Source organism: Rhizophagus irregularis, chromosome 19 (assembly GCF_026210795.1).
Source record: "Rhizophagus irregularis chromosome 19, complete sequence".
Taxonomy (NCBI): Eukaryota; Fungi; Glomeromycota; class Glomeromycetes; order Glomerales; family Glomeraceae; genus Rhizophagus; species Rhizophagus irregularis.
In genome coordinates, this window is record NC_089447.1 from 3778280 (window position 1) to 3801511 (window position 23232).

At 29.1% G+C, this 23232-nt stretch overlaps 9 protein-coding genes across 10 annotated transcripts; 5 read left to right on the forward strand and 4 right to left on the reverse strand.

Moving 5' to 3' along the window:
* Positions 1-497: 497 nt before the first annotated feature.
* Positions 498-2414, reverse strand: OCT59_011365 (Phosphatidylinositol N-acetylglucosaminyltransferase gpi3 subunit; the record flags this gene model as incomplete). Its single annotated transcript, XM_066136455.1, has 9 exons — positions 498-533; positions 610-810; positions 874-1167; positions 1237-1343; positions 1424-1531; positions 1598-1713; positions 1773-2137; positions 2221-2311; positions 2398-2414. The coding sequence occupies 9 exons, from the start codon at positions 2412-2414 to the stop codon at positions 498-500; spliced, it is 1335 nt and encodes a 444-aa protein (XP_066001074.1).
* Positions 2415-2726: 312 nt separating this feature from the next.
* On the forward strand, positions 2727-3589 carry OCT59_011366 (uncharacterized protein). The gene is made up of 4 exons (XM_066136456.1): positions 2727-2806; positions 3024-3084; positions 3156-3293; positions 3384-3589. The coding sequence occupies exons 1-4, from the start codon at positions 2804-2806 to the stop codon at positions 3404-3406; spliced, it is 225 nt and encodes a 74-aa protein (XP_066001075.1). The 5' UTR covers positions 2727-2803; the 3' UTR covers positions 3407-3589.
* A 153-nt stretch (positions 3590-3742) lies between these two features.
* OCT59_011367 (Histone H3-like centromeric protein hH3v) lies at positions 3743-4975 on the forward strand. Its single transcript, XM_025317721.2, has 5 exons — positions 3743-4013; positions 4098-4222; positions 4290-4377; positions 4451-4487; positions 4593-4975. Exons 1-5 carry the CDS (start codon positions 3878-3880, stop codon positions 4687-4689), a joined length of 483 nt encoding a protein of 160 aa, XP_025177711.1. The 5' UTR covers positions 3743-3877; the 3' UTR covers positions 4690-4975.
* On the reverse strand, positions 4804-7170 carry OCT59_011368 (uncharacterized protein). 2 transcript variants are annotated; one of them, XM_066136457.1, is made up of 4 exons: positions 6987-7170; positions 6512-6882; positions 6071-6418; positions 4804-6000 (listed from the first exon to the last, which is right to left on the reverse strand). In XM_066136457.1, the coding sequence occupies exons 1-4, from the start codon at positions 7099-7101 to the stop codon at positions 5023-5025; spliced, it is 1812 nt and encodes a 603-aa protein (XP_066001076.1). In that variant the 5' UTR covers positions 7102-7170; the 3' UTR covers positions 4804-5022. The 2 variants fall into 2 exon arrangements, with proteins under 2 accessions (XP_066001076.1, XP_025177712.1); XM_025317722.2 differs by having other exon boundaries at positions 6512-7170.
* Positions 7171-7278: 108 nt separating this feature from the next.
* OCT59_011369 (uncharacterized protein) lies at positions 7279-8737 on the forward strand (the record flags this gene model as incomplete). The annotated part of the gene is made up of 7 exons (XM_025317723.2): positions 7279-7357; positions 7438-7679; positions 7753-7936; positions 8022-8153; positions 8290-8403; positions 8472-8579; positions 8652-8737. 7 exons carry the CDS (start codon positions 7279-7281, stop codon positions 8735-8737), a joined length of 945 nt encoding a protein of 314 aa, XP_025177713.1.
* A 172-nt stretch (positions 8738-8909) lies between these two features.
* Positions 8910-10468, reverse strand: OCT59_011370 (Queuine tRNA-ribosyltransferase catalytic subunit 1; the record flags this gene model as incomplete). The annotated part of the gene is made up of 6 exons (XM_025317724.2): positions 8910-9260; positions 9350-9485; positions 9560-9638; positions 9704-10037; positions 10107-10187; positions 10268-10468. 6 exons carry the CDS (start codon positions 10466-10468, stop codon positions 8910-8912), a joined length of 1182 nt encoding a protein of 393 aa, XP_025177714.2.
* A 199-nt stretch (positions 10469-10667) lies between these two features.
* On the reverse strand, positions 10668-14468 carry OCT59_011371 (uncharacterized protein; the record flags this gene model as incomplete). Its single annotated transcript, XM_025317725.2, has 18 exons — positions 10668-11118; positions 11184-11246; positions 11323-11435; positions 11517-11614; positions 11686-11800; positions 11876-11996; positions 12072-12149; positions 12225-12430; positions 12502-12828; positions 12898-13072; positions 13158-13285; positions 13348-13446; positions 13512-13577; positions 13645-13790; positions 13879-13948; positions 14015-14178; positions 14259-14331; positions 14400-14468. The coding sequence occupies 18 exons, from the start codon at positions 14466-14468 to the stop codon at positions 10785-10787; spliced, it is 2445 nt and encodes an 814-aa protein (XP_025177715.1). The 3' UTR covers positions 10668-10784.
* Positions 14469-14498: 30 nt separating this feature from the next.
* OCT59_011372 (uncharacterized protein) lies at positions 14499-18090 on the forward strand. Its single transcript, XM_066136458.1, has 2 exons — positions 14499-15127; positions 15376-18090. Exon 2 carries the CDS (start codon positions 15759-15761, stop codon positions 17664-17666), a length of 1908 nt encoding a protein of 635 aa, XP_066001077.1. The 5' UTR covers positions 14499-15127; positions 15376-15758; the 3' UTR covers positions 17667-18090.
* A 676-nt stretch (positions 18091-18766) lies between these two features.
* OCT59_011373 (uncharacterized protein) lies at positions 18767-20384 on the forward strand (the record flags this gene model as incomplete). The annotated part of the gene is made up of 3 exons (XM_025310865.2): positions 18767-19332; positions 19402-19561; positions 19642-20384. The coding sequence occupies 3 exons, from the start codon at positions 18767-18769 to the stop codon at positions 20170-20172; spliced, it is 1257 nt and encodes a 418-aa protein (XP_025177717.1). The 3' UTR covers positions 20173-20384.
* Between the last annotated feature and the right edge of the window lie 2848 nt (positions 20385-23232).

Below are 23232 nucleotides of genomic sequence, written 5' to 3' on the forward strand. Positions count from 1 at the left end.
TATTAACAGAAAGGATTAGAAATAGAAAAATAAATAAAATGAAGGAAAGTTTCAATTTTAACAAATAAATATCTATTTTAATAAAATTATCTTTAATCAATTAATTTATTGCTTAAACTGTATTGCTAATTTTTTTATACCTCAATTTTTCATCAAATTTCAAACCTTTAATTAATTTCTTTGTTTTCATTATAAAGGCTTTTATCAATGGCCTTTTATTAACTTGTTTTAATGAAGACATAAAACAAGTGCAAGCACGTCTAAATCTAGATTTTACAGTACAGTACATCTTTAATTTTCTCAAAACACAAATGCTTTAAAACAAATTTTGACTAATATGAAACTCCTTTTACATTATGATTAAATATAAAGCTTATATATATGTTGAGCTATTATAACTCAATTTTTATAAAAATAAATGAAAAGTGGACCTTTGGTAAAGTTACAGGAAAGATTAAAGGATTTTGATTTTTATTTTTTAATTATAAAAATAATTATTAATCATCATCATCTTTATCTGCCATTTGACACATCTAATATTAGACATAATATATAGAAATTAATAAATTAAGAATTAATCCTATTAATAATTGATTTACATTTACTTACTTTATTATATTTTTGATAAGGAAATGCAGGAGCAATTTCTATATCTTCCTCAGGAAATAACCATTCTAAAAATCTCCATATAAGATAATCTATCGCTATTAATATACAAAATATTTTACCCGCCCACAATCCACATCCATAATATCTTCTGAGTCTCTCCATTAAAGGGGGAATCCTCATTTTCCAAATTGCGTCATAAACCTAAATTATAATATATTAAGTTTTAAGTCTATGTTAATAAAAAGATTATAAAATTTTACTTACCTTTTCAGTTCTTTCAGCAACATTAACCCAACTATACATTTCTTTAATCTCATCATGAAATTTAATTGGTATAACTTCTTTAAGTCTAATCATTTCAATAGCTCTTCCTACCGCATTTACTAAATCATCTTCTTCAGGTTTAGCAAAAATTATCATATGTTTTGGAAGAACTTCTGGTACTCCTCCAACTTTTGTGCTTACTACAAGCAATCCACAACAAGCTGCTTCAACAATTCCAATACAAAATGCTTCTGTTAAACTTGTGTTTAGAAATATATGTCCTTTTGTTAAAAGCTAAATAAATTTTAATGTAGACTTCAGGAAAAAAAATGCTAATAAAATTTTTTTGAAGCTGACACGTACGTTTCTTACTTCGTGTTGCATTAATGTACCAACTAATTCAACACGATCATGAAGTAAATATTTTTCTCTCATTTGCTCTAAATCTATTCTTTTTGGCCCATCCCCACCTTACCAAATTAAAAAAAAAATATGTAGCTTCAGTAAATATATGATAATAAATCTGAAATATCGCTAGTAAATTTCTTACCAATAATGAATTTGACTTTGGAATGCATCTGACATATTCTCGGGATAGCAGCTACCAATAAGTCCATGCCCTTTCTATATACCAATCTACTTGCAACTACTATTGTAACTGATCACAAATAAAATATCGATAAATAATGTGCAAAACCCTTAATATAAGTATTAAAATACTTACTAAAATTAGGATCTTGTGCACCCGGATCTGGTTTAAATTGTGAAGCAACAACAGCATTAGGAATAACTGATACCATTTGAGGATTCAATGCTGCTCTAAGCACTGTATTCTCTTTACTAATAAAAATATAAATAAATAAAAGTAGGCATTTTTTTAAATTAATTATTAAACTTGCCTTGTATGACTAACACAGATAACGTGATCAATGTCACTTAGAGTAAATTTCAGTAATTTATTCGTTAATATACTACTGGCATCAGCAAATCCAAATAGACTATGATCAGTAAAACATGCTTTCATTCCCATTGTGCGAGAATGTAATATTGCTTCATGGCATAATGAGGAAAATGCTTGATGTCCATGTACAATATCAATTTTCTCCCGCTTCACAATATTTCGAAATATTGGAAAAAATCCATAAATTGTTGGTAATGTTGCTTCTGAATATATAACCATATGAGGCACATAATATACTTTTAAACCATTGGTGAGATATCGAATTCCAGTACGATTCCCATATGAATGAGTTATTATTATTATCTAAATAAAATAGGAAATTATATAAAAATTTATTTGTTTTTTTTTTCTTAAAAAAAAAGAAATACTTAATAATTCATTTATACTTTGTGCCCGCGTTGAATTAATCTTTGTGATAATTGATATAAATGACTCTCTACTCCCCCCATGTTCGGATAAAAGAAATCCGATACCATCCTAAATTAAATTTTATATAAAAAAAGGAGTTCAAAAATTTAATATTTCAAAAATAAAATGAAAATGAAAAAAAAATTAATACTAACGCAATATTATACCGCATTTTTAATTAAATAAATATATAGTTAACAATTAAAGAAAGAAATTTTGTTATTTTAAAATCGACTCTATTTCTGTACACAATCGAATAAATATTACTATTTAAATCCAATTTAATATTTATATAATTATTTTATAACCATCAAGCAAGAATCAAGCTCCTTTAGCTCAGTTGGTTAGAGCGTCGTGCTAATAGAACCCAGTGGGTTTTCACGCGAAGGTCATAAGTTCGATCCTTATAAGGAGCATAACTAAAAATTTTTTTTTCATTCCTAAAAAAAAGCAGATCATCCACGTGACTTTCGTGTGATAGATCATATAAATAAAATTTTTCGTTTTTCAAACAATTCTTTCATTTTGTTTATTCGGCTTGGTCGTAGAAAGTTTTTCACGATGGTAAGCAATCCATTAATTTAAAATAATTTAATTTACAAAGTTTTAATAAAAGTGGATGGGATGTTGTTATAGTAAAATAATGATTCCTTATTTGATGATATAGAGATTTTTTGAATTAAAAAAAAAATTTTTTAGTCTTCCGAGATCTATTTAAACATTTAGAAGTTAGTAATCTAATGCTTTTTTAAAATAACTTTCGTTAATTTATAATTTATAGCCGAAACAGATTGATGATATTAAATATTTTCTCGAAATCGCCCGCAGAAAGGATGCAAAATGTAAATATTCTAAAGTTTTAACGTCTTCTTTAAAAGTTTGATTTCATAATTAATAAAATAATTTTTGATAGCTGTTCGTATTAAAAAGAAGAAGAAGAAGAATGGTCCATCAAAAGTAAAATTTAAGCTTAGATGCTCTAAGTATCTTTATACTTTTGTTATCGAAGATGCAGAAAAGGCGGAGAAACTTCAAAAATCTCTTCCTCCAGGTTAATAATTTTTTATTGATATTTTTGAACATTTTTTTTTCTTTTTTTTTCAAAAAAAAAATTTTAATTTGATCGAACAAATTTTTTTAGGGCTTACTGTTACTGATGTATAAAATTTTACAAATTGAATTAAGAGAGCATAATTAATTATTAAGGAATATTTTTTCTTCCTTTATTCTTTCTTTATTGATGAAACGATACTGTAAATCAAGAGATATAGCTTTTTACTAAATATTATCCTCAATAAAGTATTTTTTAGTATTTTTACAATATTGATCTTAAAAGCTATTAATTAAATGACACGCATGATCAAGTCACATTATTTGCATTATTTATCATGTGAGAGTGAAGTTTTAAAATGCAAATGGCCTCCCCAACAGGAATGGTAAATCACATGACATAATGGTCAAGGAATAAAATGTGATGTCATAGGTGATTGTAGTCAAAATACGCGTTTAATTTTCTCTTTAACAGAACCAAGAGAAGTTGAAATAATCTGACGTAGAAGTTGTTTTAACAAATCGTTACTATTAACAAATTACTTTTGTGTGTGTAAATTGCAAAGTGAGGGAAAAAAGAACACTATGGCCAGACAACCACGAACCACCTCTACAACCTCTCCTGGAACTAGGGTAGCCAAACGTCGATTGGCAACAGTAAAAAAGTTGCCCAGACCCGCGGCTTCAGGCAGTAAAACCACGCCTACGGGGAAATCTAGACGTAAGTTCACTATAAAACGCGGGCGCTTTTATAATACCGTCAAGTTTGTCGGATGATTTTTTTTTTCTTTTTATATTTACTTAGCTGGAGATCCAATCAGACCACAAAAACCGAGAAGATATAGGCCTGGTACTGTTGCTTTACGTGAAATTAGACAATTTCAAAAGACTACTAATCTTTTAATTAGGAAGTTGCCTTTTTCACGGGTTGTACGTATAATAAATCATTTTTATCATGATTATAACTGTTTATTATCATTGACGCTTTTTTATTTAGGTTCGAGAGATAGCCATCGAGGTCCTAGGACCTCATTCAAACGTAGGATACCGATGGCAGTCAGTTGCCATTTTAGCACTTCAAGAAGGTAAATGATTTGTTTTGTACAATTTTAATTAATTAATGTGGTAAATAACTAAACAAAATAAAATATCTTTTAGCTACTGAAGCTTATCTGGTTCATTTATTCGAGGACGCGTACGTATTATATATTTTGCTTATTATTGAATGCTTTTTTAAAGAAAATTACATATTAAGACTATATATATGAATCTAACATTCAAACCTGAAACAATTCTTTAGCAACTTATGCGCAATTCATGCAAAAAGAGTTACAATAATGCAAAAAGACATTCAACTGGCGCGAAGAATTCGTGGTGTTTGGGGAGGTCTCGGCTAAATAATAATTTTCACGAACTTACGGGTAGATTAGAATATGGGCATCCTAGTTTGTACAGCAAATATTGTATGCTTAGATTTTTTTTTTTCATTTTATTTTCAAGATTATAGATTTGTCGTTAGTTAAATGTAAATAAAATTTATTCTTGCGTTTAAGTTACATATCAAGTAATAATCGCGTAGAATAAATTATTTCTCTTTTACAATCAATTTTTGAATGTATTCATTTCAAACTTTATCAAATATGAATAAATTCTTTAAATAGTAAATAATTATTTCTTTTTTTCAATTTGAAGTCTTTTGATTTGATATTCTAATTTATTTTTGTTCACTTTCATTGGCTTTTGATTATGTCCACAAACTCATTCATAACATCTGAATTGTTTACATTACTACTTATTTTTTGTTGATTAAAGTTCTTTTTTTGATTTTTAATAATTTCTTTAGCCAATCCCAGATCAAAACCTTGATCTTCCAAATCTTGATAAAATGATCGAGGAAATTTATATTCAAAATTTTCCGCTTCTTCCAAAGCTAATATTGCTCTTGAGTCGCCATGACGCACACATTTATTTATGATCCTCTCATAAACACTTCGTGGTGGCAATAAATTTTGTGCTTTCATTTCTTCAAGATAAGCAAATGCTTCTTCGTAATCATCTTGAGTACAAATGATTGCAATCATACGATTATATGCCAAGGATGATGGAACAATCTTTAATTCAAGCATTTCTTTCCACAATTGATCAGCCAAATCTTTCCGTTTTGCAGAAAGACATACTAGTAAAATGGAACTAAATGTTTCTACATTGGGTTGAACACCCAATTTCTCGGCCGCTTTATAAGTTTCCAATGCACGAATCATATCAACATTTCTCTTGTAACCAATATTTGAACAGGCTGCAATAACAACATTAAGAGCTGATACATCAACTATCTTCCCTTCTTTATGTAACTCTTCCAAACAATAATATGCATTATCAATAGTTCTTTTATCTTTTCGGATTAATGAATATAATCCGGTACTTGACGTATCAAAAAAGCCAACTTGAAATCCTGCTTGCCGCATTATATTTAACGATTCCATGGCATTTTTAATATCACCAGCGTTAACGTAAGCCCGTGTAAGTGGACTAAAATGAAATTTTTCGAGTTTTAATCTTCGAACATCCATTAAATATTCAATGACTTGTACGACTAAATCAGGTTTTCCATGACTTCCGGCGAAATATAAAATGTCGATACATACTCCTTCGTCAAGATTTAATCCACGATGTTTAAGTTTATCCCAACAATACAGAATGCCATCAGCCTAAAACATTTTATTGAATCAATTAAAAAAATTATAAACACAAAACAGAGAGTATACGAGTGTTACTCACATAATATTCATAAGCACATATTCTTAAGACATCATTATACAATGAAGTTGGAGCATAAAATAGATTTTGTTCAAGACTTTTCAAATAATTTAATGCTATCCTTGGTTCATTTATTGAAATTGCTTTCCTTATCATTGCAATATAAAGTTCCAATTGAGGATAAATATTCTTGCTTTTCAAAGAATCAAAAATCTCAAATGCACGTTCACATTCTTCCCCAGCTAATAATGAATCTATATAACATTCATAAATTTTTAAATCAGGTTGAAGACCATCATTAACAATCATTTCGAAAATTTGTTCTCTTAAGTACGGATCTTGTTCACTAGTAGGAGCTTGTGACCATGTCTTAAAAAAAAAATGAAATAATTAATACTTTTTAAACGAAGTAAATAAAATTATTGGACCTTCTTTCGTAAAGTAATTCATTTATTAATTTACCCTCAATAAATAATGATAAGTAGTTAAATTTGGATTGACATTAGCCAATTTCATATCTTCTAATATCTTAAAAGAATGTTTAATAGAACCCAAAGGTATATAAGCGCGAAGTATTGTATTATATATGGATATATCAGGTTTACGATCTGACTGTTTAACTTCTTCGCATAATTTAAGAATTGCTCTCCAATGTTTTCTTTCTGAAAATTTGTCCATCTCTTCTCGAAAATTACCAATAAATATCCTTTCTTCTCTAGTATCTTCAGCTCTAGTATCTTCAATTTTATTTGAATCTTTTCTCAAGAGATTTATATTTGAAGTATCGATATCATTTGAAGATACAATTTCAGTAGTTTTAAGTTTGCTCGTTGCTGTAATTATGGCACGTGAATGAAAAAGACCATAAAAGAATGGTTGTTATGATACGAAGGAATTACAAGACTCTACAGTTAATAAAAAAAATTTTATAACTTGCCAGTAAACAGACGTACTGGAGACCCTCTCATTTGTAATTTAATAGTATTAAAACGTGTAATGCCATGATTTTGTAGAGATAAATAAAATATATTATTTAAAGACCTTCTCAACATTATTATTTATTATTACATAAATAAAAGAAGCCAAATAATTTTTTTTTTAAAAAAAAAAAGATAATCTATATCACCCGTTTTTGGTGATCAAAAATCAACGATGTAGTGGCTAATAGAAATGTGGCTTGTTAAATTAACTTAAAATCGGTCACAATTAAAGTTTTGTAATTTTTAACTATGTCAACTTCTAAGCTTGTAAGAAATAAAATTCTCGTTTTAGGACGTCGTGGAGTGGGGAAATTATCCATTATAAAACGTAACTATAAAATCAAATGTTTATTTCGTTATATTTGATATTCGAGTTTCAATATTTATTTTATTTCGGTAATAATACAGAATTATTATCAATTACAAATCAATCAATTGATAGTTTTAACATAGAAGACAAAAATCATTCAGGAATCAAAATACCATTGAACATTAATACCAAATATTATAATGCAAAAGTAGATTTTTGGATTGATGAAACTCTACATAAAGATCATGTGAATAAAGAGGTGATACAAGGCTATGAAAATGAAGAAAACGGCATTGGGAAAGTTGTAGATGCCATTCTTTTTATATTTAAGAAAGATGAGGTACTTATATTTAATAATATTATTATATTATAAGCTATAAAAATTTTTTTTAATTAATTTTTTATTTGAAAAGCCGACAACGTTTGACGATATAAAAGTTTTCTTGCCTTTTATACAACAATATGATCCCGCCATAACGTTGGCTATTGGAACTGGAAAAAATGTTCACAACATTAATGATGACTCGTATGAAGATTGGTGTTTAGAGAATGGGTTTGAATATGTAGATATGGATACAAAGAAAGAAAATATAGATGGTGGTTATATTTATTATGATTAAACTTAATTAAACTTTATTAATCAGCTTTTTCTTTATATCGTATTTCTTATTTGGTTGAATAGAACGCATCGGTATAGAGCGAATTCTCGAAGCACTTCAGTCTAATATGTGGGAAGGATTAACCCGTGTTTCACAAACCGCTAGCAAAAGTTCGAACATAGATGATGATGATTGTCATAATGGGCTCATTGAAGGTATTTCACGTGTATCTATGTTGGCATTAATCACTGATCTATGAAAATTGATAGTTTTTTTTTAACGAAACTTTATTAGCTTTCTTGTAATTTAAAGATTATAAATTAATTAAAACAATGGTAAATCCTTTTTTAGCTCTTTCACAAGCAAAGTTGAAAGTGGATGAGGAGCAGGAATCTTTATCACCTCAATTGCATGATCATAATTCAGCTCCATTTGATGATAATGATGCCGAGTTTTTTGGTGATGGTAAATATCACATTTGTTGTTTATATTTTAAATTATGTTAATTCTTTTAACGTGATTCATCGATAAAGCATTACCTTCGCAACGAGAAATTGAAAGTATGTATAATCAAATTTTTTGTGATTTTGACGACGAGGATGGACTAGATAAAGTAATTGTACGATTAAATAATTTACGAGGTTAGAATCATTTTAATATTTATCGATTTCCTCTTCAGCATTTTTAAAATTTAATATAATATTATTATTTAGAGAAAAGCAAATCATTATCAGACGAAGAACGACGAAAATTAGCAGCAAGTGTAGCATGTTCTTTCGGAATGCATATGAGAGATTAATTATTTTAACATTTTACATATATATATACTGTATATATATTTATATTTTATTCTATTGATTAATATTAAATAGAAATTCTATTAATTTTCTAGTAAATTATTAATTTTATAATAAAACATTATTTATATTATTTATGAAATACTAAATTAAATTCTTTTCATTTTCTATTTTTCACGGAAGTAGTTCAATATTAACACTTTTTAGGGCATTGACGGCCCAAGTAGGATAATTATCTTTACCACCAAATAATTCTTTAAAAAAAAGTTGTACGAAAGTAGGAAATTCGTCTTTTAAAATAGCTTGCCTAATGCTATTCATAAGTCTTAATTGATATGATACATTGTGCAATGTAATCAAATGACATCCAACTGTTTCTCTCGTTGCATGCATATGAATATATGCTCTTGTATATTTTTTACATGTTAAACAATTACAATCTTTTTCAATTGGTTCAAAATCTTGTGCAAATTTTGTTGATTTCAAATTTAATGGTCCTTTTGAAGTTAACGCATTACCAAATCTCTAGATATATAATGTGGAAAAAAAAATTACTAACATAATTTTGTAAGAAAAAGAAGAAATGTTTGATAAGTCACATATAAATAACTTACAGCAGTACGCGTCGGAAATACACAATCGTACATGTCGACTCCTAAAGCAGAACATACTACAAGATCTTCAGCATATCCAACACCCATACAATATATTGGTTTACTTTTTGGTAACAAATCAGTAGAAAAAGTCACTCTTTAAAAGAATAGTAAATATTTAAATTAATAAAGTAGATCATGATCAAAAATTGCCTATTTCATTCTTCTTACATTCTCCAAAAAGTGTCTTTTTCTTCGCCACCACTTAATCCACCAATCGCATATCCCGGGGTATCACGTTTAACCATTTCTTTTATAAAATAAAACTCGTTAAATATAACAATATATATATACCTACATAGATTAATTTATTACCTTCAATACATTTTTTTCTTAAATCAATATTTAATCCACCTTGAATAATTGCAAATAAGTTTTGCGTATCGGGTTTTCTATGAGAATTTATACATCTATCTAACCATCTAATAGATCTATACATTGCTTCTTCAACTCTTGGCCCTGTTGTAAGCGATGATACAACATCATCTAGTTGCATAATAATATCTGCTCCAATTGAATTTTGTAGTGACATAGAATGTTCAGGTGTAAGCAACATTGTAGATCCATCATGCGGTGATTGAAATTCTACTCCTTCTTCTGTTATTCTAGCAAGCTTTAATAATGATACCATTTGAAATCCTCCACTATCCTAAATAAAGTAAAATTTATAATTGTTCAAAAAATTTTCTTCATAAAATATCAAATTTGATTCCCTTACAGTTAATAAATTTCTATTCCAATTTTGAAATTCATGTGATCCACCAAGCTCTTCAATTAATTCTTGTCCAGGTCTTAAACCCTAAAAAAAAATATACCATGATTCTATCGTTATTGAATGTAACAAAAGCAACAAAAAAAGCATCATTAAACGAATATTACCAAATGATACGTATTGTTTAACATTATTTGACAATTTAATTCTTCTAGTTGTTTTGGTGTTAAACCTTTTAATGTTCCTTGAGTTCCAACTGGCATAAATACTGGTGTATCAACTGGTCCATGTGGCAAAGTTAATTTTCCTACTCTGGCTTTTGTTGTTGAACAATTTGCGATAATTTTCCAACTTAACGCAGAATTCATGGTTGGTTTCATAGAAACAACTACAACTGATTTTTATCAACCGGTTAAACAATATTGAGTATATATACCTCCGATGTTGTATAGTATAGTTGACGAAAATCTATACAGTATATAATTTTTTATCTATACAGTATCATCTGATTCTTATCAGACCAGTTAAAAAATTTTAAAATTGGTGTTTATCAATGACCAATCATCATAATATAAATTTTGTGGTAGATCTTTATTTTTAAAATACATTATTACAATATTAATAAATTATTTTAAATAATAATATAATAAAAACTATCTTAATTTTCGTTATTCTATTAACACCTTATGGCATGTCTCCTAATCCGATATGAATATTAAGTCCCATAGCAGCTAATCTAGCTCTTGCTTTTTCATTAAAATTTCTTTCACCGGAACCAATTTCAGCAGTTGTTCCTAATAAAGCGTCAATGCCAGCCGACCTAAAGTCTGTACGAACCTGAAGGTATGGCAGAAGATATTTAACATCTATTTTAACAAGATGTCCCTCATTAAGTACAGACTTAAGGATTTCAGGTTTAACGATGAAAAGATTTCCTAATTGACGTAACATTTCAAAGCGATCATCAAGTTGAGGAATCTTAAATAATGCAACAGTTTCTTGGTATTTTGCTATATCCCTAAATTGAAAATGATATTTTAACGGTTTGTTTTTCCCTACATTAAATTTGAAATGAAAACTTACTTTGTCAGAACTAAACCTCCGGCCGCACTCACTTGAAATTTTTTGAAATGATCCAAAAGAATACTATGGCAAAAAATTTAGAACTTAATAAAATAATACCAAGAATACAAAAATAAAATAATGATATAAAACTAATTACCTATGAAATGTTACACCTATTTCAATCAGAACATATTCCAAATTTTTGCCATCAAGGCATTGACTAATTGATGAGTGTATTTTTTTCAAATATTCAACACAATTATTACAAGGCTATAAAATTAAAATTTTGAGAAAAATGAGAAATGAATTTTTTAATTGTAAAATTAGTTTAAAAAACTAATAAAATTATACCGTTGTCGCCAAACTAGCGACTATGTCATCTTCATCTTTTGGTTTGAAATCTACTTTCTTTTGTCGTGACAATAGATAACTTAACCTTGCAATAATGACTAATTAATAGAAATATAATTAGAATTTATCCTTATAGGTCACAGTTGAAAAAACTATATAAATCAAGTACCATCAATCATCTTTTGTACAGCCGAATTCATTTTATTTTCCACTCCCATCATAAATCTATTCTTATCTGAAGTAAGGTCTCGGTGTATTGTCAATGATGGAGAAGCCAAAGGAAGCTATATATTAAATATACATGTCAAAAAATAGTTTATAAAATTAAATAACTAAAATAGAATTTAAAAAATTCTTACAATGGCCATTTGAAAATGATTTTGCGCCAAATGTATAATATCCTTCGCTATTTTTATAACTCTAAAAGGTTTAAAATCAGGCTCGTACTTAGAATCCATAGCAGTAATCTGATCCAAACATCTATAAAATAAGGATCAAATAAATCAGCTTTCGAAATTAGTAATTTACAAAAAAATTACATGTAAAATTACTTACGTATCTAAAGCAGTATCTACATATTGTTTACCGATGCTGTCCAATAAGACATGGAATAATGCACTAGTAAACTTGGGTCTGTAAAATTAAAATTTAAACAATAAATATCTTACAGGATAATTTTGCAAGACGGAGTTAATTATATCGACATACAGTTCAGAAGGAGGACTAAGTTTAACGGAACGTCTTATAGCCTCAACGTGAATTTTAAGTATCAGCATAGCTGTACTTACGGATAAACTTCCATCCTCTTCCGTAGTCACTATATCAGCAATATCTCTTCCACCACTTTGATTTGTTATTTGGTTAACAGCACGCTGAAACAAACCTCCAGCTTGTGCTCTACTTTGTTGTTGGATCTAAAATATCAACAAAACATATAAACATCAATGCAACGAAAATCGATAAAATTATAAATTTTTTCGCTTACGTGATAAGCATTAAATTGCAATAGTAAGGATGAATATAGTTCACTCAAGGATTTCTTCTCTTTTTCAATGTAACGATCACCCTCAGTATATGGAACAAATAAATCTTCAATGCATTGATCCAACAATTCTGCAATCGTATTACTCTTGCGAGAACCTTCTTCGACCATTTTAGATGGAGCCACGTTTCTTTTTTGCCTCATATCAAGTCCTTTCAAGTCATCAACTAATTCCGTTGTTGCAGTATAAACTGATGCTAAAGAACGCAAGTAAGCAAGTGTAGAATCATTTTCTGCATGTGTTAAAAGGCTTTCAATGTATGTTTGAACCTATTAAGGAAAGAGTTAGAATATGAATGCCCTTAAAAATTTTATTCACATTTATATTTTATCACATACCAATTGAGCAAATATTCGTTGTAAAAATACTTGCATGACGTTAATAGGATTGGGAAAAACGGCATTTATAATTTCTGCTTCTTGCTTGACAGTTGCTCTAATCTCCTTATAAAGTTCAACAAGTCCTTGGTCAACTGCTGGTGGTGGTACTTGAGGATTGGGTAAATCATTCCAACTTTCAAGATTCAAAACTATAGTATTCGTTAAATTGGTCAAGGATATGTCAAATTCATCATTATTTTGAATAGAATCTCAAATACCTTGGACTTGTTAAAAATTCATTTGCTTGACTCAAATTTACTTTCGTAATAAAAAATTGATGTTGATTAACATATAATTTTATACAAGATTCGCAACCGTTAAATTCTTGGAGAGTTTTTGCACAATGCTAAAAAAAGATTATAAATATAAATGTGTAATAATAATCAGAGAAAACTATAATGTACAAACCTTCATTGTCTCCTTATCTTTTTGTCTGTATGCTTTGTCAAACTCTTCAAGCAATTCTTTTTCTAAAACTTCACAATATTTCTCAATACGAGATCTAGCCTAGCATTTTAATAATACAGGTAAATTTATATTCAAATAATTCAAAAGTAAACATAGACACTCACAACTTCACCTCCTGGTATATCAACTTCTTTTGCTATAGCATTTAATCTTCTTGATATAGTAGCAGCCTAATTTTTCCCATATGTATCAATTAGAATTACAAATTAACACAATGTGTTATCAGATAAATCTTACCTTAAATTGTCCTTCTTTTCCATTCTGAGTCCGTAAATATTCCAATTGTGAAATATCGCCTCTATTAAATGCCATGAAATACTCTATTAATTCTTTAGACTCAGAAGCACGTGATCTCTGTTTATCAATAGTCTCTAACTGCTCGCCTTTAATGATAAATCAACAGATAAGGTTATTATTAATAATTGATACAAGATACCATATTTGTTAAACAAAAGAAGAAAAAAATAGTACCGATCCTGATTGCCGTATTGCCAACTTCATTAATTCTTGTTTCTAAAGTTTCAAATGAGTTAACAACGTCCTAGATATTGATGATCTGTTAATAGATTATCAATAATCAATATAATGGATTCATTAAATTTCATACTTCAAAAGTAGTTTTCAATTCGACCAACTTTTTTCTGTGACCCGTTTCTATAAGTTGTACACTTGCTTCTAAATCTTTACTTTCTTTTTTAACTGATTCTCGAAGTTTCAAAAGTTCGTCAATAGATCTTTCAAACGTTCTTATAAACGGCTTAGGATCAAATTCTAGATTAAAATATAGAACTATATGTTAACATACAAAAACATCTAAAAACGAAGTAAATATCTAGAATTAGATTAATAACCTTTCGGATTAGCTCGTTTCAGAATGTTTTTTGATATATTTTCGACAAATTCTCTGGTGGTAAATTTCCCTTGCTTTTGCAACAAATAATTATACAGTAAGTTTTCATATAACTGAAGATCAATAATTTTCAAAATCACACCTGAAAAGTTTCAATCTTCAAAAGCGCTCGAACTTCTGGATCTAGATCGTAGGGATTTGCACCAGGCATATTGTTATAAATAAAACTTCTTGTTTTTTTATGTTGACAAAAGATCTAATGCGATAATAATCTAAATTATTACTGCGGAATTCGGATCTATATATTTTTTATTGTAACGTTCTTCTATGTTCTACAATCAATTATAAAGTGCATATAACCAAAAATATCCAATCAAAAATTTTCCGAATAACTTATTGGAACATATCGGTACTACACGTTTGAAATTATCTATTCCCCTTCAGATCCTTCCGCCGCCACTCTTCGACGACAATAAAAAAATTTTTTTCTTTGTATAAAAGAGAGATACAATTTTTTAAAATAAAATATCAAAAAGGCGATGAACATCTAACGAATTTTTACTAAACATATTTCTATTATAAAACATTACGATTTTTTTTTCTCCACTAAGTTGAAACAAAAGTAACTTATATACATTTAATATATTTTTCCATTGCTGTTTTCAGTTTTTTGGTTTATTTTAATAAATATAACTTGACAACAAAGAAAATAAGCACCTTTAAAAGTAAATTCTCCTACATACAAAAAATAAATAAGTAAAATAAGTAATACCCCATCTTATACTATAGTTCACATCATATTCTAAGGTTTTCTCGTTCTCTATATCCGCTAAGATCCTTCGTCTGGCTCTTTTAAGCTCATTTTTAAAGGTAAAAATTTGTTAATTGCATTAAGCAACCTAACAAAAATTTTTTTTCTGTTTTCTAATTGTAACATGCTCATCGTACTAAAAGTGAAGACTTGTCTTTTTATTATTTCGATATTTGTTAAAAATAACTGGTTTTGTATACTTTTTATTTATCCTTTTCCGTTTTCTTTTTTTCTCGGGTAATACACGGATAACCTACCAATGATTTAAAATGGCCCTTCCCTCCCTAATTTTCTGGCGCGTCCTTAGCAAAAGGTAAAATAAATTACGAAATAAAACGAATCAGTCTTAAATTACCGCTGGACCTTCAACATTATCAATAACAGGAATCTTAGGAATCCTAATATTTTGCCTAAGGCATAGTGTATGCTTGCTCTCTTATGCCAAGCATACTTAGAAAGATCTTTCATAGATCTTCAATAGATCATTCATTATATAGAAAATACATTATTATATAGTTTTATTCAATTACAAAAAATTGACAATTATTCATTTGCACAAAATAATAATATTTCTTTTTACATATTTGTCGTTTTTTTCATTTCTCTATATTGATTACTTTTTTTCTCCTGTCTTGAATTCTTTAATCTTCTGAAACACCAGTAATATTTGTCATACTGAAATAATCTATAATGGCAGTTCATCCTATCTCACAAACCGCGGCACACTTCTTATATCGATCAAAAAAATTAGTGTCAAAACTAAACAAAAGATATACTTTCGGAAATAGCGGTAGCAGTAGTAGTAGCAAAACTTGTCAACAAGAACAAGATGCTCAGTATCTTTATAGGCAGGGTGAAACATACATGTTTGGACGTACCGGAAAACCAAAAGACGAAAAAAAAGCTTTTGAATTTTTCCAACGTGCTGCCCTTTTAAATCATCCAGAGGCTCAGGGGATATTGGCATTCTGTTATGAATTTGGTTTAGGTGTTGAAAAGGACTTTAAACAAGCCGAACTACATTATATACCTGCTGCTGAACTTGGTAATGGTTTGGCTCAAGCTAGGCTTGCATTTTTAAGAAAATATGGACGTCCTTCGGTTCGTATTGATCGTGCTGAAGCAGAAATGTGGCAGCAAAAAGTTAAAGAACAAGGAAAAACTGCAATCGCTTGGCTATTTTATGCGGCTTGTAAAGAAAATCATCCTGCTGCACAGTATTCATTAGGTGTATGTTATCATGATGGAGTAGGTGTGGATAAAAAGGAATCAGAAGCCTTTAAATGGTATAAAAAGTCAGCAGAACAAGGCCATCCACGTGGTCAAGGAATTTTAGGATTCTGTTACGGCGAGGGGTTTGGAGTTAAGAAGGACGAGGTTGAAGCGATGAAATGGTATCGAAAAGCAGCGGAACAAGGTGAATCTGTCGCAATTTATAATGTTGGTTATTGTTACGAAGATGGGATTGGAGTAGAAAAGGACGTAGTTGAAGCTGTTAAATGGTATCGTTTATCCGCTGAGCAGGGAAATGCTTTTGCTCAAAATTCTTTAGGCTATTGTTATGAGGATGGAATCGGAGTAGAACAAGATCCTGTAGAAGCTGCCAAATGGTATCGCAAATCAGCAGAACAAGGTTATCCATGGGCAGAATGTAATCTTGGATATTGTTATCAAAATGGCATTGGTGTACCGAAGGATGATGTTGAGGGAGCTTATTGGTATAATAAAGCAGCTCTTCAAGGCCATGCTCGTGCTCAACATAACCTTGGTTTTTGTTATCAGAACGGAATTGGTGTAGAAAAAAATGAAGCTGAAGCAGTAAATTGGTACACTAAATCAGCTGAACGTGGCAACATCTTTGCTTACCATTCCCTTGGATATTGCTACCAAAATGGTATTGGTGTTAGTGTTAATGAAATAGAAGCAGTGTACTGGTATTTTTTATCTGCTGAAGAACATCATGCACCGGCTCAATTAAGTCTTGGGTATTGCTTCCGCAATGGAATCGGTGTAGAAAAAGATGAACAAGAAGCTGTAAAATGGTTTACACATGCGGCTCAACAAGGTAATGCATTGGCACAAAATTCTCTGGGATATTGTTACGAAGAAGGTCTTGGTGTTGAAAAAGATGAAGAAAAAGCTGTATATTGGTATCAACTTTCCGCTAACGCGCAAAACCCATGGGCACAATGTAATTTGGGATTTTGTTATGCGAATGGTATCGGAGTGAAAAAAGATGAAGCCATGGCAGTTTGTTGGTATCGTGCAGCAGCGGAACAAAACCACGCGAGAGCTCAAGACAAACTTGGAGTATGTCTTCAATTAGGTATTGGATGTGAAAAAGATGAAGTAGCTGCATTCGAACACTTTCGAATGGCTGCTGAACAAGATCATCTCACAGCCATGTATCATTTAGCCAATGCCCTTGAGAAAGGAATCGGATGTGAAGCTAACCTGGAAGGAGCAACATACTGGTTTGAAAAAGCAGCAAGTTCAGGTTGTAGAACAAGTTGTGAAAGATTGAAGAGATTATTAGTTAAGGAATGTTTGGGTCAGGAAACAGTATATTTATCCGGATATTATGCTGCGGCCGCATAAAAAAAAAAGAAAAGAAAAAAAATTTAGTCATAACTAAAAAAAAAAATAATCATTTTAGTTTACTTAGTTTGAACTTCAAAAATTTTTTATCCCTTTACTTTTTTCCTTTTTTATGTAAAAATACATCTTTTGAAAAAATTCAGCAATTCGTTTTACTTCTCTCATCGATCCATCATATAATGTAGAAGCTTCTTTTCTTGGTTTAGGGATTTTGAAAGGGTAAATTGTATATTAATCGTAAAACAAAAGCTGATCTCTTGTACAAAAATTTCAAAAAATAGTTCAGTGGACTTTTTTTAAGAAAAAAAAAAAGAATCGGAAATCAAGTTTCATATCATCTATTTATAATTTTTATATCTCCGAATTTACTTTTCGCGTATTAATTTTCTTATAATAATCATTATTAAAAAAGCAAAAAAGGCTAAAAAAATTCAAAAAGAAAAAAAAATAAAAATAAAAAGTAAAAAAATAAAATATTCTTCTGATCCGAATATTTTTAAACATTAACCATTACTTGTTATATAGAGTTATAGACTAATCCGCATTAAGTAATATATTCATTAATCGACAATTTTCCTAAAGAATATTCTAACTAGTTAGTACTCAATCTGACATGTTTATGCATGTTTAGTTTCCACAACAGCTCACGTGGAAGTTTGGAGAACTCACTCTCCAAATTTCTCCGAGTTACTCAAAATTTGATTGTTTTCATTTATTCATTTAATAATTTATTCATTTAATAATAGCATGTAAAACCTATTTTATTTGATCAAATGAGCAAGGTACTAAATATATTATCAAATTGTAATGTAATTAATATAAAATAAAAATTTTTCTTTTGTATTAATAAGTACTAATAAGTATAATTTATTGAAAATTTTTAACGCTTTTTTATTTCCTTTATTTGAACGTTCCATTTTCCAGAATAACATTTTCAAATCAATCAATCAGATGTTGTGTAACCTGGGGAAATCTGGCTGTATTTAATAGTTTCATGTAATTATAAATAAATATTTCAATAATAAAACCAATTTAATACTTCAATATCTCTCTCTACTTTTTCTCCTTTTTTCTTTTTACTTTAAAAACATTTAACCAAGATGAGCACCGCTATCGCTTTAAAGCAACAACAAGAAGACTCAAAGTCAGGTCATGTTAGTACACTTACAAAAGAACAAGCTGAATTATTGCGTATATGCTATGCTAATATGTTTGTTATTTATGGAATAATTCAAAGCGAACAATTTCAAAATTATGGTTCTAAATCTCAGGACAAAATTAAAAATGGGTATAAGAATAAAAATTCAAATGGAACAAAATCAAATAATGATAAATATAATGAATCTGCAGAATTTATATCTGCTATGGAAATGTACAGTCCGGAAGATTTACGTAAAGCGTTTTGGATATTAACTGGAGCTGACGATCCCGATATTTTATTATTACGATTTCTTAGAGCTAGAAAATGGGATGTTGAGAAAGCTATTATTATGTTAATATCAACTTTAAAATGGCGATTACAATTTGATGTAAATAACATTATTAAAGGGGGTGAATTAGGCATGGAAAAATATTTTGCTGAAAAAGGAGTTAAAGGATTGTCAATTCAATTTACGAGTGGAAAGAGTTTTGTCAGAGGAACTGATAAAGAAGGTAGACCAATAACGTAAGTGAATTAGTATTTTTCAAATTTTTCTTTTAACATGAATTCTAATAATTATAATCGAATCGAAAGTTATGTAAATGTTAAGGCTCATAAGAAAGATGAACAAAATTTAGAGGTTCTTCAAATGTTTACAATTTATGTTATGGAAACTGTTCGCTTGATGATTCAACCTCCAATTGAGACAGGCTGTCTCATATTTAATATGGAAGGATTCAGTTTAGCTAATATGGTAAGATAAATAAAGGACATTTAGAAATTTATACGTTATAAGTAATATAATTTTAATAATTTTAATAATTTTCATTATAGGATTTACAATATGTTAAATTCATGATTCAATGTTTTGAAGCATATTATCCAGAAAGTTTAGGAATTTTACTTATTCACAAAGCTCCATGGGTTTTTCCTCAAGTGTGGAAACTTATAACGCCATTACTTGATCCAGTTGTGGCATCAAAAATTCAATTTACTAAAACCGACCAGGATCTTAAGAATTTCATACCACAAGAACATATTATTGAAGAGTTAGGTGGTGGAGACAAATGGAAATACGAATATATACCCCCTACAGAAGAAGACAATTATAAAATGAAAGATGAAATAAAGAAAAAAGAATTAATGGAAATAAGGACAAAATTGGAGCATGATTTCGAAAATATAAATAAAAAATGGATAGAAGGTCCTGATGATGAACAAATCATTAATGAAAGGAATCAATTAAAAGCTAGATTAAGAAAAGCTCAATTAGATTTAGATCCTTACATAAGACCTAAAACTTATTATCATCGTATTGGTATACTTGATGATGAAAGAAATGTTAATTGGAACTATAATAATTAATGAATTTTTTCTTTTTTTTTTAATTAAATTATTTAACTGATAGAATTAAATTTTATATTAAACTTTATTCTTAAATTCTTTTTTAACATTAATTATTACTTATCTAGCAATTAATGGCAATATTAAATGTCTTAAATATTTGGAAATCAAAAAACTTGTTTTTGTATGATCATCGATAAAGAATTTTTCGGTAAAAATAAATGGTTTGCAAACATCATAAAATCGTTAGTTAAAATGATTAAATTTCTTAATTTTATAATGGCGGTCTAAATTTTTTAATTTCAAAGATTCAATTACATTTTAGTAATATATTTTGGTATATTCATTAGAGTTTTATTATAAATCACTTTATCATGATCTAGACATGGAGCTTTCACATGATTTTATTAATAATGGGATCGACTAATTCCATAATTAGTAAATTTTTAAAAATATCAGATAAGTATATGACATTTAGATCCTAACAATAGTTTCTGGAGTCGTTCTCTCGTGATAATTTATTAATTCATTTTTTTCATTAATTTAAAAATGTAATTATTTTTAATCGATTTCTTAAATTTCGTTTGACTTTTCTTAAAATACAACAGCTTTTTAACTTGTGATTTTTTTTTTTATTTATAAAAGTATTTTCATATAGTTGCGTATGTATTACATGAATTCTATATTTGATTTATAAGTCTTTTCTATTGAAAACCTTTATGAAGCTAATGTCAAATTTGATCGAGTTTCAAATCCAAATTTCATTAAAAACTTCAATTACACATCATTAAAATTATATATTCTAGCTTTACATGCAACTTTATTTTTAAACTCTATAATTCAGTTATCTTGAATAGATATAGCCAAATCACCGGCCCTTCTTACAGCGAATTTTGATATAACGAATTTCACAATATAACGAATTTCAGTGTAGTACCGATTTTAACATATGAAAACATTCTCGTTATACCGAACCAATTAAATGTGATATACCGTTTAACTAACAATACAATTTCATTATATTCTTCTCAAATAAGCAAATTTTACTATAATCTATTTTATCAAAAGATTAATGATTTATATCTCGCAATTTTCTTTGCCTCATGTTTTACAAATGTGTTGATTTTCCAAATTTTTCCCACATTATACCAAATTTTCACATTATACCGAATCATTCTCATAACGAAGGCCTGATCGGCCGGGATGCCCTACTTCGTTATGGCCGACTGTAGCCGACTATATTCGGATTTACCATATTTCAATACGATTTGATTTTATTTGATTTTTTAGTTAATGGGAAAAATACAAAGAAAATGGCGTGCATTATCTGACAATAACAACAAAAGAAATTAATCTAGATTTGGATTACGGTTATCTTAGTTATCATTATTTCACTAATTTAAAATAGATAAAAGTGAATGGAATCTTCTTACTGAAAAAAGTACAAGTATGTTTGGTTACGAGGAAATGATTAAGGTAATGTTATTCGTTTAAATTATTGAATATATATTATGAATTATAATTAACAATTATTCATTGCTCTTAAAGCCGGAAGGTATCGGAATTTCCAGAAATGAAAAGTTTTCTAAAAATCAAAGGATAAATTATTATTTATTCAACTGAATTAGAAATTCCTATTATTACTTTACAGACAAGAGAAGTTGAGGGGAACCAAAGAACAAACCAATGTTCAGATCTCAGGTTTTATTAGTTTATTGGATATTTTGCTTCCTTTATTAAACAATGGAATCTATGATTCAGTTGTGGCATATTATCAGGAAGAGTGTAAAACTGAAAGTTTAGGTCTTAACATAGAAACTCCGCCGTCATGTATCACGGGCAAAATCCTGAACTTTTGTATTCGTACTTCTGTATAATGGATCGCGTCCCGAAATCTGTTTTAATAAAAAATTTTTTCTTGCATATACACATAAAACACGCACGCACATATTTAAAAATTCAAAGCAAAGCTCTTTATTATAATTTTGTAGGATAATACACAATAAAGAAGCTGGCGAAAAGGAACAAAAGTAAATGCAAAAAGATATTGGAGCAGCGGATATTTCAAGGGAGGTATTAGCCGAGCATATTATTTACAAATGCCAACCAAATGATTGTCTACAGAGATCGTATATAATAAAGGAGGAGTGTGTCTTTCCAAAAAATCATTAATGGTAAGACTCTATTACTTTAGAAGTGTGCCATAGGCCATAAATGATCTACAACTCTTAATCATGGTGTCCGTGGTGTGCTGTTAAAATTGTTGTACTCGATATGAAGAAGTTTGCAAAAAAAAAAAAGGAAAGTCTTTGCCTTGCAACTGAAGTATATTAATAGACAAGATCCTCTTGAATGGCAATGTATTAAAGGGCATTAATGGAAGGCTTCGGCTAAGGATATTATCAAAAGTACCAATACCTTGATGTTGACATAGCAAATAGTATCGCATAAGAACGTGTTGGTGAATGCTTGTCTACAGAATACATCAACATAAATACCTCAATGCACTGGAGATGTGCCAAAGGACATGAATGGACTGTACCTCTTAGTCCACAATGTGCTGGTAATTTTCCTTGACTCACAGTATAGGTGGTATGTGTCTGAATATCTAAATCTCTGTGTCCAATACCCACATTGCCTAAGTAAACACAAAAATTTATGTCGTAAAGTCATAACTCAAATTCTTGGCCCACACTCCTGATATTCGCAAACCAGACTTTAAAAACGTCTGAACATCCTCGAGGATTAGAATTGACATGTACTATTCACAATATGGATTTGCTATAGAAGTACAAGGCAAACAACACGAGCAACATATAAAATATTTCCACAAAATGCGGAAGACTCTAAGAAGCAGTTGGTGCATGATCGGTTATTCGAAGAGAATTGGATTGATTTAAGATATGATTGGTATTACATAGTCCATCCCAAATCATCTTCGAGAGTTAGGTCTCATTGAAACCCGAAATTTAATGCTTTTGCGATTTCACATTTTTTTTTCAACTATAATTTATTCGTCCAGAATTACGCAGAATAGAATAAATTTTCCAATAACACAATGAGCTCAATGCAATCATAAAA

Bases quoted from the DNA above. Each gene is read 5' to 3' on its own strand.
- OCT59_011372 (XM_066136458.1), top strand. From the start codon at position 15,759: ATGGCAGTTCATCCTATCTCACAAACCGCGGCACACTTCTTATATCGA.
- OCT59_011366 (XM_066136456.1), top strand. The intron at 3,085-3,155 runs GTAAATATTCTA...AATTTTTGATAG, and splicing joins CCGCAGAAAGGATGCAAAAT to CTGTTCGTATTAAAAAGAAG. The intron at 3,294-3,383 runs GTTAATAATTTT...AAATTTTTTTAG, and splicing joins TCAAAAATCTCTTCCTCCAG to GGCTTACTGTTACTGATGTA.
- OCT59_011368 (XM_066136457.1), bottom strand. From the start codon at position 7,101: ATGTTGAGAAGGTCTTTAAATAATATATTTTATTTATCTCTACAAAAT. The intron at 6,883-6,986 runs GCAAGTTATAAA...CCATAATTACAG, and splicing joins TCCAGTACGTCTGTTTACTG to CAACGAGCAAACTTAAAACT. The intron at 6,001-6,070 runs GTGAGTAACACT...AAAATGTTTTAG, and splicing joins TATGTGCTTATGAATATTAT to GCTGATGGCATTCTGTATTG.
- OCT59_011367 (XM_025317721.2), top strand. From the start codon at position 3,878: ATGGCCAGACAACCACGAACCACCTCTACAACCTCTCCTGGAACTAGG. The intron at 4,378-4,450 runs GTAAATGATTTG...AATATCTTTTAG, and splicing joins CATTTTAGCACTTCAAGAAG to CTACTGAAGCTTATCTGGTT. The intron at 4,488-4,592 runs GTACGTATTATA...ACAATTCTTTAG, and splicing joins GTTCATTTATTCGAGGACGC to CAACTTATGCGCAATTCATG.